Source organism: Sceloporus undulatus, chromosome 7, assembly GCF_019175285.1.
Source record: "Sceloporus undulatus isolate JIND9_A2432 ecotype Alabama chromosome 7, SceUnd_v1.1, whole genome shotgun sequence".
Taxonomy (NCBI): domain Eukaryota; kingdom Metazoa; phylum Chordata; class Lepidosauria; order Squamata; family Phrynosomatidae; genus Sceloporus; species Sceloporus undulatus.
In genome coordinates, this window is record NC_056528.1 from 28,103,720 (window position 1) to 28,119,405 (window position 15,686).

At 42.8% G+C, this 15,686-nt stretch overlaps 2 protein-coding genes across 2 annotated transcripts; both read right to left on the reverse strand.

The window, feature by feature from the left end:
- Window positions 1-1,713: 1,713 nt before the first annotated feature.
- Window positions 1,714-6,469, reverse strand: TPGS1 (tubulin polyglutamylase complex subunit 1). Its single transcript, XM_042478886.1, has 3 exons — window positions 6,406-6,469; window positions 3,724-4,114; window positions 1,714-2,562 (listed from the first exon to the last, which is right to left on the reverse strand). Exons 1-3 carry the CDS (start codon window positions 6,467-6,469, stop codon window positions 2,028-2,030), a joined length of 990 nt encoding a protein of 329 aa, XP_042334820.1. The 3' UTR covers window positions 1,714-2,027.
- Window positions 6,032-12,885, reverse strand: MADCAM1 (mucosal vascular addressin cell adhesion molecule 1). Its single transcript, XM_042479324.1, has 5 exons — window positions 12,706-12,885; window positions 11,123-11,389; window positions 9,366-9,683; window positions 8,119-8,874; window positions 6,032-7,162 (listed from the first exon to the last, which is right to left on the reverse strand). Exons 1-5 carry the CDS (start codon window positions 12,755-12,757, stop codon window positions 6,996-6,998), a joined length of 1,560 nt encoding a protein of 519 aa, XP_042335258.1. The 5' UTR covers window positions 12,758-12,885; the 3' UTR covers window positions 6,032-6,995.
- Between the last annotated feature and the right edge of the window lie 2,801 nt (window positions 12,886-15,686).

Consider the following 15,686-nt stretch of genomic DNA (forward strand, 5'->3'; position numbering starts at 1 on the left):
TCCCTTCTCCTTTTGTGTCATGTCTTTTAGATTGTAAGCCTGAGGGCAGGGAACTGTCTGATTAAAAATATTATTGTAAGCCGCCCTGAGAGCCATTAGGGCTGAAGGGCGGGATATAAATACCTAAATAAATAAATAAACTCTCTGCGTATTGATTCTACAGACTAATATGGCTGGATCATTGAATTCCACCAATATAGCATTATATATATATATATATATATATAGAGAGAGAGAGAGAGAGAGAGAATCATAGAATTGGAAGAGACCGCAAGGGCCATCCATTCCAACCCAATTCTGCCATGCAGGAAATCCAAATCAAAGCATCCCCATTGACAGATGGCCATCCAACCTGTTTAAAGACCTCCAAGAAAGGAGACTCCACTATACACACACATACATACTATATAGTTTACATATATGACATTATATATATATATATAATACTTTTTGTTGCTGTTGTTAACTGCCCTCGAGTCGATCTCGACCCATGGCGACCCAATGGATGAGACACCTCCAAGACCCCCTGCTCCACTTAGTTGCTGTATATTCATATCTGTGACCTTCTTAATAGAATCCATCCATCTACCATGCACCCTTCCTCTCTTTCTACTTCCCTCCATCTTTCCTAGCATTATTATTTCTTCCAGTGAGTTGTGCCTTCTCATGATGTGTCCAAATTACGACAGCCTACATTTTGTCATTTGGGCTTCCAGGGAGATTTATGGCTTGATCTGCACTAGGATACACTTGCTTGTCTTCTTAGCTGTCCATGGCATACTCAGCACTCTTCTCCAACACCACATCTCAAATGAATTGATTTTCTTCCTATCTTGTTTCTTAACTATCCAGTTCTCACATCCATTCATGGCAATACGAAGTACAATGGCTTGTATGATTCTAACTTTTGTGCTGAGTTGTATATCTTTGCATTTTAGCATCTTTTCTAGTTCTTTCATAGTCCCCCTCCCCATTCTTAATCTTCAACTGATTTTCTGGAGATTCCTTGTGGCTGAACAAAGGGGTTTAAATGCCCTAAATAAAGAAATACTTGTCGACTCTCCTGGGAGATGTGACCAAGTGGGCTGTCATTGAATCATAGAGTTGGAAGAGAAACCAAGGGTCATCCAGTCCAACCCTGCTATCAAGCAGAATACACAATTGTGTATTTCTAAGGAGATTTTCAGATGGAGGAAAACCTGGGAGTAAAAGGCATACTCTTGGCAAAGTTGCACAATCGTGTTGAAGATTTTCAGACACATCATGCTTATCCATGAACATCCAGGAATGCCACAGCAACAAACCATTCACTGGGAAGACCTGGATCTTCGTGGGTTAAGTCCTGGATAAATGCGACGTCATTTGAAAATCTTTGCTGGGAGTATGCTTTTTTCTTCCCTGCTTTCCCCCCTGTCTGATAATTTCCTAAATTTCTAAATTTAGCACCAAAGCAAGTTGTTTCCTCAAAATGTCAGAATGCAGGGCATGACTGACTTTGTCCCAGAGTGCCATGCTCAAGTGAGAAGAGAAATTTGAATGCGCAGAGCTCCCAAATCCATTTTGAATCGTGACAAATTGAACAGAACCAGAAAAGAGTTAAGACGCAGGGGAGTCCTTACATCTATTTCACATTTTGGTTTTCTGAGAAAGATGTGTTTGGTTCAAGAGAAATGACCCATCTCTGCTGAAAACACACACACAGAAACCAACAAATTTTGCAGTATAAATAACTCAAATTTAAATACTACCATCATTTTTTCAATTCCAGGCCATAAAAATCTACTTAACAAGATACAGTCCTGTCAAGGCCAGCGGCTTGACCTCACTCACGCAGGTGGGGCTTTAGCGAAGGCACAAAGGATACCCACAGCCACAGTCGCCCCTCCAAATCTACGTCCCCCAACACATCACCCCCAGCCTTAGAAAAGACTAACAAAATGTCCTCTTTCTTGGTTCATCCCAAGGAATGTTTGGCATTCGACAGAGGGAAGAAAGGAAGCCTAATTGTTTGGTCCCTTGTGCGGCGCTCAGTTTACGGGTTTGACTTTTGCGATGAAGATGGAGGAGGCCCTCTTCAGAAACTCGTCCTTCTTCATGGCCAGGCTGGTCTTCCTCTCGGCCAAGGCTTTGTCCATGGCCAGTGCCAAGTGGTCCGGCCCAAGCTTGGATCCGGCCTCCAAGTAACGGATGGGAACGGCGACATCGCTGGGCTGGAGAGCTTCCTCCAGAGTCCCAAGGACGGCCATGCACACCCGTTTATCCGCCCCTCCAGAGTCGCTGCCGCCCAGCGCACTGTACAAGGTGTCTGTCTTGGCCATAAACTCGAGGAGGACCAGGCAGGTGAGGGCCCCGTAGCGGAAGACATCAAAGGGTACCGCCTCGTGGTCCTGGCACAGGAGCTTCTTTAGCAGGGGCTGGACAATGTCTTCCAGGACGCCCCTGTCTCGGCACAGCCTCCTCAGCAGCTCACTGTACAGCTTCCCATTGACCCCTGGCTTCTTGCGTCTCCCGGCAGCACCCAGGCAATCGTAGGCCATGCTGACATTGTTGCTGAAGGCTGTCCTAATGGAAGAGAGCAGGGAGGACAGTGTTATACTACAAGGCAGAGGCGGGGGCCAAAACTACAATTCCCAGAATCCCACAGCACTGGATGGGGCATTTGGAAACCCCAATAGCATTATGAGTAAATCAAAGTGGGTTTGTGTTACCAGACATGATCAAGTGTTACAAGAAATGCTGTCGGGCTTTGTATTGAGATGTATTGCCATTGATGTTATGATGTTATGATGTTTTTGAGATATGCTGTATTATGTTATTGTTTGTGAATTGCTGTAAACCGCTTTGATTAATTCTTTAGAAGAGCGGTATACAAATAAATCTTCTTCTTCTTCTTCTTCTTCTTAGTTAAAAAGTGACATTCCAAAGCTCTGCTTTACAAAATAATAATAAGAATAGCAATAATAGCAATAATAGCAATAATAATAATAATATTGTTATTATTATTATTAATTATTACTTATAATTATTACATTATTATTATTGTTATTATTATTATTTGTTTCCCCTCAAAGGACACAAGGTACATTTTGTATTTATTATTGTAATAATAAGATATTTTGTGATATTGGATATAATATAATAATAATATAAGAATAATATAATATAATATAATAATACACTCTACTTGTCTTCTTCCTAAAGGAAACAAGCACATTTTTGTATTTATTACTGTAATAATAATAATAATAATAATAATAGGATATTTTTGGATATTGGATATAATAATAATAATAATAATAATAATAATAATAATAATTACACTTCTATTTGTTTCCCCTCAAAGGACACAAGGCACATTTCGCATTTATAATAATAATAATAATAATAATAATAACCATCATCATAGAATATTTTTGAATATTGGATATTCTAATAATTATTATTATTATGATTACACCTCTACTGGTTTCCCCTCAAAGGACACAAGGTACATTTTGTATTTATTATTGTAATATAATGATAGGATACGTTTGGATATTGGATATAATAATAATAATAATAATAATAATAATAATAATATAATACACCCCTAAGGGGTCTCTCCCGCCTGCCCCCTCAGAGGACCAAACTCCATTCCCAGAAACGCCCCGCCCGCCCAGAGCCGCGAACGCGCCCGAGCTCTGCCCGCGTTGCCTTCTGGGGGCTGTAGTGCGGCGGCGCAACCTTTGCGCGTGGTGGGCCAGGCTCAAGTACCAGGCGGCCCGGTCGAGGCGGAGCTGGAGTTGCCACGGAGGGTCTCCGGCTTCGGCCGCCGCCTCCTCGGCCTCGGCGCTGCTCTGCACCAACTTCTCGAAGTATCCGGCGAGGAAGTCGACGGGCTCCTCGGGCCGGGCCTCGAGGACCTTGAGGAGAGCCGTGCGCACCATGTCCGAAACGCCGGATTGGAGGAGGAACTCGGCCGCGGGGGCCGGCCGGCCTTGGTCGCTCCCCGCCGTCGCTGCTGCTGCCGCCGCCGCCCCCGGGGACAAGCGCCGCTTCTCGCTGGACGCCATTTTGCTTGAGGGCACCGCTCGGCCCTGGCCGCCATCTTGGTTCCGGGCACTTCGGCCGCCATCTTAGCTGAGGGTCAGGACGCGCCAATCATGTCCCTCCTAGCAGCGCCATCTTGGCTGCTGGCAGCCAATCAGGGGAAAGAACCCAAACTGAGGCGGCGGCGGCCATTTTTGTCATTGAGGATTTTTAGAGGGGGCAAAGGTTATAAAGAACTTCCGGTCTAGAGCGGAAGTGGAATTTTCCAAATATTTAGGAGCCTATCATAGAGATGTCAGTGTCTAGAGCGCCTCCAGAAGGCTTTGATGGATTCAAATATTTAAAAAATTAAAAATAATGTGTGTATACATACATACATATATATTCAAATATGTATATATAGTATGTATGTATATATATACAAATATTGTGCATATATATATATAGTGTGCTGTGTATAAAGTGGTTTGAGTGGTTTGGACTGAGTCCAAACCAGTCAAACCACTACACAATATTACTAATGCTATATATATACTTTATGAATTTTATACACAGTAAATATATATATATATATATATATTCAAATAATGTAAGTATATACATACATATATATTTATATATGTGTGTGTGTGTATATATATATATATATATATATATATAATGTGCATATATATATAGTTTATATATATATATATATATATATATAATTTATTTATATATATACACACACACACATGTGAGTGCATATATATATATATATACACAGTATGTGTGTGTGTATATGTATATATATGTATGTGTGTGTGTGTGTGTATATATATATGTATGTGTGTGTGTATATATATAATATTTGAACTACACACACAACTTTTTAATTTATTAAAGCTTTGAACGGCCTACAGTCTATTAAAGGCTTGTGGAGATGCTAGACACTGACATCTCTATGATAGGCTCCTACGTGTAATATTTTCAATACATATTTAATATATAATATATGTTTAATATTATTAAACGTGTGTGTGATATTAAAAGGCCACATTGATTTCCCTAACTTTCCATGCTAATAAACAGACGTGCCAAAGGTGCCCCTCTGTGTTTTAAGATATCTGATTTAGACTCATGTTTTAAGATAGGACCTTATTGCAAACACTTTTCTAGGGTTTTCTCAGCAAGATTTCTTCAGAGGGAGGGCTGCCATGGCCTTCCTTTAAGGGTGCGAAAGCGGGACTTGCCAAACGTCATGGATGAGAAGGGGTTCGAACCTTGGTTTCACTCCAAACCATTCAAACCACTACACAATATTACTAATACTATATATATACTTTATGAACTTTATACACAGTAAAAAAATAACAAAAAAGGTCTTATGAACAGGGACTCTTTAACGGGAATTATATGCACCCCATTTTTTCCCTGTGACACAAACTGAGTTGCTAGCATGGTTTTAGAATCTGAGTTGGGTCATCTGGCTCAACCCTCTGCTAATGTTAGACTTCACAGCTAAGGTCCAAAACACACTGCAGAAATAATCCAGTTGGAGACCTCTTTAACTGCCCTGGCTCAGTGCTAGGGAATCCTGGGAACTGTTTCTTGCGGCACCAGAGCTCTCTGGCAGAGAAAGCTAAATGTCTCACAAAACTACAGTTCCTAGAATTCCCTATCATTGAGCCAAGGCAGTTAAAGCGGTCTCAAACTGGATTGTTTCTGCAGTGTGTTTTGGACCTAAGATATCCTCGAGGGTTGCCTATCCAACTTCTGTTTAAAAACTTCCAATGAAGGGGAATCCAACACCTTCAAAGATGCATATGAATAATTAAGAACATATTAAGAATATTAAACAAGTAAAGGTAGAGGACTGGGTAACCTGGAGCCTTCCACATCTTGAATTCAATTCAGCTATGGTTGGAGGCAACTGCTGCAGTCCAAAAGTTCAGGATTCAAGTGTAACCTACAGTGGGCTCAATGAGTTACTCATTGAATAAAACAAACTATCCTTATGTGGGGAGGGAGGATGACGTTTAATGGCATCAGTTACAATCTCCATACAGAAAACCCCCCAAATCTGTACAACCGAAATGCCTTATATAAATACAAGCAGTTGATTTGAACATATCGAACTACAGGTGTAGGAGTGATTCAGCCCTTCACGTGTTTTTGGACTGCAAGATCCAGCGTTCCTCCCATTGGCTGCACTTGCTATGGCTGCTGGGAAGTACAGCCCAAAAACATCTGGAGGGACCCGAAATTCCCACCCCTGGTTTCCAAAAGACAGACATGGAAAAGCAGATAGGGTGGCTAGTTGTTCTCCATAATGATACCAGACAGAGAAATGGACATTCTAAACTTGGCTACCATAAAGCAGATGAATGGACCTGCCTTCCATCAATGTGCCTAGAAAGCACTGTTTCTCATTTAGACTCTGTTGCTTCTGGTGCAACATGTGCCGATAAAATCCGCACATGACATGAATAAAAGTCTCAGGTTTAGTTCCTACTTGGCCAGTTTGCAATTTTGAAAGGCTCATGGTTTAAAAAATAGAACTAGAAGAGCATACATTCTAGTCTTGGCAGTCAGACTGTACCTATACAAAATTCAAAACCATAAACCTGCCCACCTTTTGCAGCCCTAACCTGGTCTGCTGAAACGTATTTTGAAAAGTTCCACTGAGTTCAGTGTGACTGACTCCAAAGTAAGTTTAGGATCATGACTGCTGCAGTCTTTTCTGAAATGAAAACATCAGAGAGGGCAACCAGCTGGTAGGCTGAGCCCACTTGGGATGTTTGATGCCCATCAAGGGGTCATTAAAGTGCCTCCTCTGGAGAAGGAGTATACTGGACTTGTCATTTTCCAAATGCACAATCCAGAGGGGAGCAACGAAAAACTCAGCACCCCAGACCCTCCTGGTGCAGCGTTTGTGTCTTCTTCAAAGCTGCTTTCCTTTCAATGTCATTCGTCCCAGCAAAACTTCATGGATGGCCAGAGAGAGTGCCAAAGAGCATCGATAGCGATGGAGCTGCGCATTTATAGCCGCCTCGCTGTCTCCAAAGCCGACGGGACACGTAGCCGGTGATAACCAATCCCAAGAGAGACCCTGCAGTTCCGATGGCAATGAGGGCGTCAGTACTGAATTTATCTGAGAGAAGAGACAGACGGAAGAAACCAGGTGAACCCACACATAGTACAATCCAGTGATTTCCACACTTTGGAAACATCACAAATATAACCTTCATTTATAACAATGGCAGGGAAAATTTTGTGCCCTCATATTTTCATGGTGTGGGGGGAATTCAGTCACATCTTCCCCACCAGCCATTTTAAGCCCAAGAGAGGCATTTTTCCCCCTAACAAAAAGTGTGACCCAGTTGTGAACTGTCTTGGGTTTCAGCTTTGGCAGAAAGTGGTATACTATTCAGTCAAATAAATTAAGAGTGGGAAAAGTGGACCTCAAGTGTTCCATGTGCCCAAAGAGACCTTGTTGTGCTCAATGCCCTTCAACAGCCCCAGAACTGTATTGCTGTCTTCTTCTTGGAAGCAATTTGGGACTGCAACAGGTTGGGAGGCCAAAAGCCTGAACACTTTAAAGATGTGCACTATGGACTTACTTGCTTTTTAAAAAAATATATGAATTTTAATAAACGCAAACATGTCTGTGTATTACAACATGCAGTACTATCTCCAGTCATTAGCTGGCAGACATTTCTAACCAGTGCGTAGGGTTTGCAGCTGATGCTGTTTGAAGCTTGAACTAGGCGACACTACTATGAGAGACTGAATTATAGGTCTGTCCTCTTCTTGTGGGGTTCAGTCTATGCTCAAAGGCAAAGACTAGGGAAGGGGGGTGGGCATACCCCTTCCCTAGGGAGCTGCTTGGGTGCGTCATGGAGGCTGGTATGCTAAGGGGTTCCAGCAGCCAAAGCAGGTGCAACATGTCCAGCCATGACATCTGTGTAACTTTTCCTAAAGTAAATTAACAAATTAGTTGTAACAAATTAAGGTCCATTCCAAGATGTGTGATGCCAAGTGCACTCTGGGTATATTGGCTTTACCCTTGCTTTGATGGTTTTGAACACAAAACCCTAATATACTCACCTTCAGACACAACAACACGGACACTTGCCATCCGGGGCTGGCTGGTCCTTGCAATGCATTGATAGAGCCCCTGGTGTTCCAGGCCAACGCTCTCAACCATCAAAGTGGACTGTCCCTCAGCTTCTTCCAGCTTGTACTGGGCTTGTGACACTGGAGTTTCCACCCACTTGATTTCGATGCTGTCTCTGCACTCTGTCACGTGGCAAGAGATGCGGAGCGCTCCACCTGTGGTACCTTGGGGAGGGATGAGTTTGATCACTGGATGGCAGAGATCTTCTTCAGGGGTAGTGAACATATGGAGCTTTTCTGTAGCAACTGTGAGCAGAGGACTGTTGTCAGTGGAAGCAGGACTGATGGTAAACTCTTGGTCTGTCAAGCTAACCCCAAGCTCAGCTGGAGCTGCTGTCACATGTAGCAGAGTCAAGGTGGAGTTGACCCGAGCCTCAGGCTCTGAGGATCTTCTCCACGTCTCCGCAACGGGAGTTGTTATGTGCGAGACAGTTCTGTTCACCATCTTCAAGCCAGGGCTGTTGGTTTTGGACACAGATTCCAGTGAGGGGATAGCTTTTGACAAAACTGTAGGTGCCACTGTGGTATGGGGCTTGGTGAAACGGAGAGTGGGAAGACCACTGGTGGCTGCCACAAATGAGATCCTATCAGTGGTGGTGGATGGCACTGAAGGAGCCAGGTGGCTTGTTCTTACAGTCTCAAGGGTCAAGGTGGTCTGCTCCGTCATGATGGGTGCTCCCTGAGTAGCTGCAATCCAAGTGTTTGACAAAGTCAGTGTTCTGCAAATTTGAGCTTGCATAAATAGGTCAATGAAACACATTTTAATTTAGGAGTGAAGGATCCTGGGGCAAGGTTTGGCCTCCCCAGATAGGGATGGGCAAATGCAGCAGGTCCAGGGGCTACATTTTTTGCTCTGGAACGTTCTTGGGACTTAATGGACTTCTTTTGGGTGTTCAAGTCATCTCTGATTTCTGGAGACCCTAAAGCAACACTTTCCTGGGGTTCCCTTGGCAAGATTTATTCAGTGCAGGTTTGCTGTTGCATTCCTCTGAGGATGCCACGGATTAAACCTTCACAGGTAGGACATGAAGGCAGCAACCCTTATATGATTCCCACCCCTGCCTTTAGCCTAACAATTAATCTCATGCTGTAGTGTGTGGATTGACTTTGCTATATGCCCACATTGCCTCCACATTTCCGTGACCAATCAAAATGGACCATTGGGGCATCCAACTCACCTTGGAGGGTAACGTTTGCTACCTTCTCTCTGGAGAACGTCTTCTCCTCGACCTCCAGAGTTGCCCTGCATCTGTAGGCCGTGCCTTCCTCAGTTGTTGGGACTTCGAGAATGGAGCGATACAAAAAGAGCTGCTCTTGGGAATCTTCCATTTCCTCCTCCTCCTCCAGAGCAGCATCCAGCTTCTCAGCTCCTCGAAACCAGCTCAGTGTAAGGGCTCCGGGGGGATAAACGTGGCTGATGGAACAGAAGAGGCGGGCTGGCTGTCCGGCTGTTAGAATTTGCGGCTGGGATTCCAGTTGCAAAGTATCTGGGAAGGCTGAGGAATGAGGCAAGGATTAGGAAATGTCACCCTCTAAATGTCATAGGACAGCCATCATTCGTCCTTGCTGGCATAGCCAAAAATAAGGGACAATGGGAACTGCAATCTGGAAATATCTGGAGGCCCAGCTATTCCCCATTCCTGATGTAACATCTAACTCTGTATTCTTCCTTTCAGATGCACTGGTATACAAACCCTGTGCTACCCAAGAAATGATGGCATTTAAAATCCAACACCTTTGGAAAGCTTAGGGCTTAGGGTTACTGACTGACAGTGAATCTAATGTCCTACAGAATGGGGTAGTAGTTGCTTTAAGTCAGCAGAGTGGTGAATCTGCTTTGGAGTTTGCTCTGATCTTTAAAGGAACTATATAATGCTGGCCCCATTTCCAAAATCCTTAAATTTTTGACTTAAACTCAGATCTTCCCCTCTACTAACCTGGAAGCCACCATTATCATCTGGTGATGGCGGTGGAGAACATGTCTTTCTCACCCCTGCTTGGAGATGCCAGGATTGAACCTGGGCTCTTTTGCAAGCAAACCAGGTGGGCTATGGTGGCTTTCCTTTAAAACTCAAAAAAGGCTCCAGTCCTTATGGTCCTGAATAGCAGGTTGATTTAAACAGAAATTTTGAAAGTAACCGTAGCATCTTTAGCTAACCCCTAGCCTTGGTCAGACACAACCACAGAGCCTTTTAACAGGACTGTATGCACTGGTGTGACTCTGCCTAGGGCTTAAGCCACAGGCTACATGCAGCCTCCCACGGCTAAACATGTCCCTTTTAGGAGCGTGAGGACCATTTTCTGCTCCAAAATCTACAGCATGTGGGAGGCATTAACGTTACATTTTGGTCACCTTGGTCAAATTCAAGCCCAGAAAAGGCTTTCTTTAAAACAGGAATGGACTTCCTTCTCCCTTCCTCTTGTTGAAGAAAACATTTTTAAATGTCCCCCTCCATAACCTAAATGCACCAGATCGCCTCTGATCTTGGAAGCTGCCGTGATTAATATTTGGATTAATACTGCCCTGGTTAATACTTGGATGGGAGACCACCAACAGATACCAGGAGGTGTAAGCTATATTTCTGAGGAAGGAGTTGGCAAAATCACTTCTGAGGATTCCTAGCCTAAGAAAACCCTATAAAATTCATGGGGTTGTCATAAGCTGAAGGCACACACATAGGGATGGTGTTTAGGGGCAAAAAATAGGTTTTTTTTATTTGCAGGAGCAAACATAATTACGATGTTATAAACATTATAATTCTGATTTCCAGAGCTGGGAGTGAATTAATTTGCTCTTATGTGCTTTTTGATGGGCTGTACACTTTCACCATCACCCTCCAAGACTGCTACCTGAATAAACAAGTTTATCTCCACAGAGCATTTTGTTTGAAAGAAGAGCAAAGTGGGAAGAGGCCAAGTTTTACTCTGGACTTACAGTATACTTGCAAAGCCGCTTTGTTCTGGTAGGGCCTCTTTTTGCATTGCCCCGTGCAAAACTTCATGCCTTCCATGTTGATGGTGGCGTTGGTGACCGTCAGGATGCTGTACGTGTGGTTGGAGATGATGTTGCCCAATTCGATGTCCAGGCCCTCCCACTGGACCTTCCCTCCGGGACAGTCCATGGAGCAATTCAACTGGATGGATCCTCCACGCTCCACCAGCGGTTTCTTGGGATGGATGGTCAAGGTGGGCGCTGGTAGACCTGCGTGGCCAAGAGGAAACAGAGGTCCAGCATTAGCAATGGCTATCTGAGATACCAGAAAAGCACAATTTTGGATGACAATTCCTAGCTAGCATGGCCTGTGGCAAGAATTCTATTACTTTAGAATCACAGGATCTTATATGTAATAACCGCTGCGAGGATGACGTTAGCCCAGAATGGGAAAAGTAAAAACATACCAAGCATAGATGAGTGGTTGCTGAAATGGTCAGAGATGAGAGAGATGGACAAATTTACAGCTCTTCTAAACAACAAAGATAAAAAACAAGTGGAGGATGAATCGTCTCTGAGAGTTAAATTTTGTTCACAAAGGTGGAAATGAAGGATAGTGGCGCAGTTGAAGACGAGAAGTGTAAGTGAACTGATAAGATCCAGGCAAACTTTTGGTATGGTAGAATTGCTATTAACGTAACTTGTTCAATGCTTATAGTGATGAATATATACAATGTAGAACATAACTATAAAAGATATTTGATAAGTGGAAAAATAATAATAAGACTCTTAAATAACATGATGTATCATGACCAGTTATAGAGAGTATATTGGGAAGTTTTATTTTGTATTTGCTTGTTCTGGATTATTGTGATTACAATAATCCTTTCTGTATATAAAATGTAGAAGCACATATATATATATGAAAAAATAAAGTGAATAAAAAAAGAATCACAGAATCGAATAACAGAACCCTAGATTTGGAAGGGACCCCAAGGGCCATTCAGTCTAAACCCCTTTTGCCATGCAGAAATACACAATCAAAAGAGGAGAGAAAATGAACTTGCCTTAACAGTTACCCTCATCATATTTAAAAACAGAGATCTGGACATTTGGCCGCCATATCATAACCATCAGAAAAGTAGAGACTGAGCAAAAACAAAATTATTTCTGAATTCATTCTGGAAGAAGCCTTCAAGTGGTCCAAAGGCTTCATAATGGTTTTCACCCACTTATGGTAGGCTTAAACTGACCTGATGGTATCATTTCACAGGTGCATACATAGTTCTGGATTTAAAAACACTGCTGAAACATGTTGAGCTGTTCATCTTCTTTGGAGTACAGGAACCCTATTCTTTCCCTGTTATTCCTGCCTCTGGTACAAACGTTCCTGTTAAAGGAGTAACGCCTAGGAACACATCTGCTTTTGCTAACTGAGGTATACTTGTACTTGCTTCTAAAGATAATGCAGTAATTCAAGTTAAAGCCAACTCGAAGGCAAATAACAGACACAGTCTTTACATCCCAATGATGGATGGATTAAAAGATAAAACATATTTCCTGACTCTAGGGACTGTCCAACTTACCGCAGTTACACCAGACGAGGCTAAATAGGATCCCGAAAGAAATCAACGCCATCCCTTTTGCTTTGGAAGATATATCAACACACGTGCAGAGTCTTATTTTTGTAGTATGGGGCCTGTTACCCTTTTCTTTTAGTTCCTTCCTTCCTCCCAGCTGGTCAGACAAGTGTGTGCTGCTGCCAAGTGTCCTTCTGGTCCAAACTTACAGACACTGTCACCTTTTAAATCTGAAGTACATGGCACCGCCCCACTCTGATAATAGGGGAAAAAATCCCCCCACTTCCCTTCCCCACACTTGCCTCCTCCCAGGATCCCAGGGATGAGAGGATTCTGGCTGGAGCATTTTTCTCGAATGTGATGAAACTATGAGACCTGCAAAAAATAAGAAGAAAAGGAGCAATTAACTCTCCCAAAGCCAGAATTCAGTCCTTCGACAGAGAAATCCAGTTCTAGTTCTTGGGGATTTGGGGAGAGTTTATCACACGGAAGGAATTTCTCCTAATTTCAAATGAAAAGAAAGTGGGGCCAGAACACATTCGAATTCGAATTGCGTTTGAACTGACTTCCCATTGCCCAAAAATAGCTTCCCATTGCCCGAAACTGCGTGTGATCACCTCTCACGCAATAATGTGAAACCCCAGGATTGTGCTCGGACTGACTTCCCATTGCCCAAAATTGCGTGTGGTAGTCTATCACGCAATAACGTTAAACCCCATGATTGCGTTCGGATTGCCATTGGATTATACTTCCAATTTCCCTTGTCTGATAAACTCCAGAGTGGCTGTGCTTAAGAGAGTTGGTCCACTGAAATCAAGAGGCTCCGAGTAAATGTTAAGTCAAGCCCTGTAGTTTTCAATGGGTCTTCTCTAAGAATGACCAGGACTGGATCCAACTGGTTGCTTTTCACGTGTGAACTGCCTGTAACCTGTTTTAATAAATGAAAGTAATTTGCATTAACCAAAATTAGGGGTGAGAATCATATACCCCTCCAGATGTTGTAGGACTGCAAATTCTGGCATTCCTCACCATTATCTATCTATCCTGTCTTAGGGCTGCTGGGAGTTGCAATCCCTAGAAGCTGTATAATTCCCATCTCTGGTCTAAAATCCAAATTTGAGTCACAACTGGATTTGATCCACTGAAGCAATGGAGTTTACAAAGGCGCTGACTTACCAAGCTCTCACTGGTTCAATGAGTCTACTTTGGCTAGATCTAAAAATTGGATTGAGGCCACTGAACTTATTTACTCCAAACACCAACAGGTATCCGGGCTGTTTTTGAAGACTTCCAGGAATAGAGCCAAACCTTAGCTTTAGGAACTGCGATTCCCAAAATACCTGAGCCAAGGGGGAGTAATATTTCTCTCTCAAAGATAACTTCTTCCCAAGCTTCATGTAGTATTTCATTACCTCCAGCAACAGGGAACTTCTGCGCCTCAGTTTCAATAATTTATTTCTAGCGATCATTCTGGTTGGGGGAATTCTGTGAGTTATAATCCAAACAGGAAAGATTTCCAACTTTGGTTTTACACCCTTGAATCTTTGCAAGTGCAATATGGGTTAACAAGAACGGAGAGATAAACTGGAAGGTTGGCCAAAAAAGAAATTCCAAAGGCTTCCCGCAATGAATTTCGTCAGTTCCAATGATGAATTTCCTTCGTACCACTTCGTCCCAGGTAAATCCATAAGCATACAACTTCAGAGCTTTTCCAGATACCCTGATATCAGAACAAAGTGTGGATAATAAGTAAAAAAACCACATTTCCTGTTAACCATCAAGCCAGAGAGCTGAAGTCCAACAACATCCAGAAAGCTTCAAATGGCCTAGTATTGCGGATATCAATGTCTGACTGGGGTAACCCTATGCTCAAACCAACACAAAACTACGAGTTACCATTTCTCACAGGATCGTTGTGGGGACAAAATGGGGGGGAGGGAGGATCATGTATATCTCCTTCAACACCAAAGGTGGGCATAGTGTGGCCCATAGGTTATATTAGGTTCCTGAAAGTCCATCAGTCTTGCAAAGCCTCAAAAAATTTTAGCACAATTTTGATGCAGTTTTTGTCCTCAAGTCACACAGAAAGCTCCCAAAATGTTTGGAAAGATGCAGAAATGGCCCTTATTTTGCAAGCATCCTGGAATCCAGAACTACCCCCAAATACCTCCATTTCCCTCTGCAGTCCCTCTCAAAACGGCAACAGCATTCTGCTGCCATTTTGAGAGGGATTTCAAAGGAAAACAGTTTCCTGGCTTGCTCTGCATATCTATCCATACGGAGAAGAGCGGGTGACCCATGCGAAGGTGACGGCGTGAGGGAAATTGAGTTCTCCAAGCAACCAATTATTTCTAGCTAGTAAATACCAGGGTGAGCAAACATACAAAGAACTGCAGAGTTTTGTTGTTGCTGTTGCTCAGTTTTAAAGTGCAATGTAATAATAATAATGTTTATTTATAATGCCCTTTCCACCAAAGGATGGAACGTCAAACGTATATAATCAAAAACGGACAATAAAACACAGCACTATAAAATGCTAACACATAAAAACAATATACTAAAGGGCAGAAGGGTGGAAACAATATTTGGAAGTAGCTTTAAAACTATTAGAAAATGTGTTTGAGAAAACCTGATGAGATACGAGAAGAATCATGGGACTAGTTCGGCACAAAATTCACATGTATTGTGCATTTTCTGTGCAGGAGAGAACATTTGTCTGCAAAGAAAATAGTATTCCTGTGCAGAAATATTATCGTCTGAGCGGAAAATGATGGCTGAGATTCTACATCACAGTCTACGTTTCGTAACTTTAGAAATCTGTAGCTACATTACAGAAATGCAATGAACCCCTGTTAGTGAATTGTGAAGATGGGCATCTGACTACCAAGTGTTCTGATGAAGGCTGGTCATTTCTGATGCGCAGTGTGATTTTTCATGCTCATCGGACACTAACAATGTACATTAGGCACTCCTCTTGCTCTCTGGCA

Coding starts and splice junctions, on each gene's coding strand:
- TPGS1 (XM_042478886.1), bottom strand. CDS start 6,469: ATGTTGCACCAGAAGCAACAGAGTCTAAATGAGAAACAGTGCTTTCTA. Junction 4,115..6,405: donor TCTAGGCACATTGATGGAAG/GCAGGTCCATTC, acceptor CCCTCAGCTAAG/ATGGCGGCCGAAGTGCCCGG. Junction 2,563..3,723: donor CTGGCCCACCACGCGCAAAG/GTTGCGCCGCCG, acceptor CTCTTCCATTAG/GACAGCCTTCAGCAACAATG.
- MADCAM1 (XM_042479324.1), bottom strand. CDS start 12,757: ATGGCGTTGATTTCTTTCGGGATCCTATTTAGCCTCGTCTGGTGTAAC. Junction 11,390..12,705: donor CCTCGTCTGGTGTAACTGCG/GTAAGTTGGACA, acceptor TTGGCCACGCAG/GTCTACCAGCGCCCACCTTG. Junction 9,684..11,122: donor AGCGGCTTTGCAAGTATACT/GTAAGTCCAGAG, acceptor CTCATTCCTCAG/CCTTCCCAGATACTTTGCAA.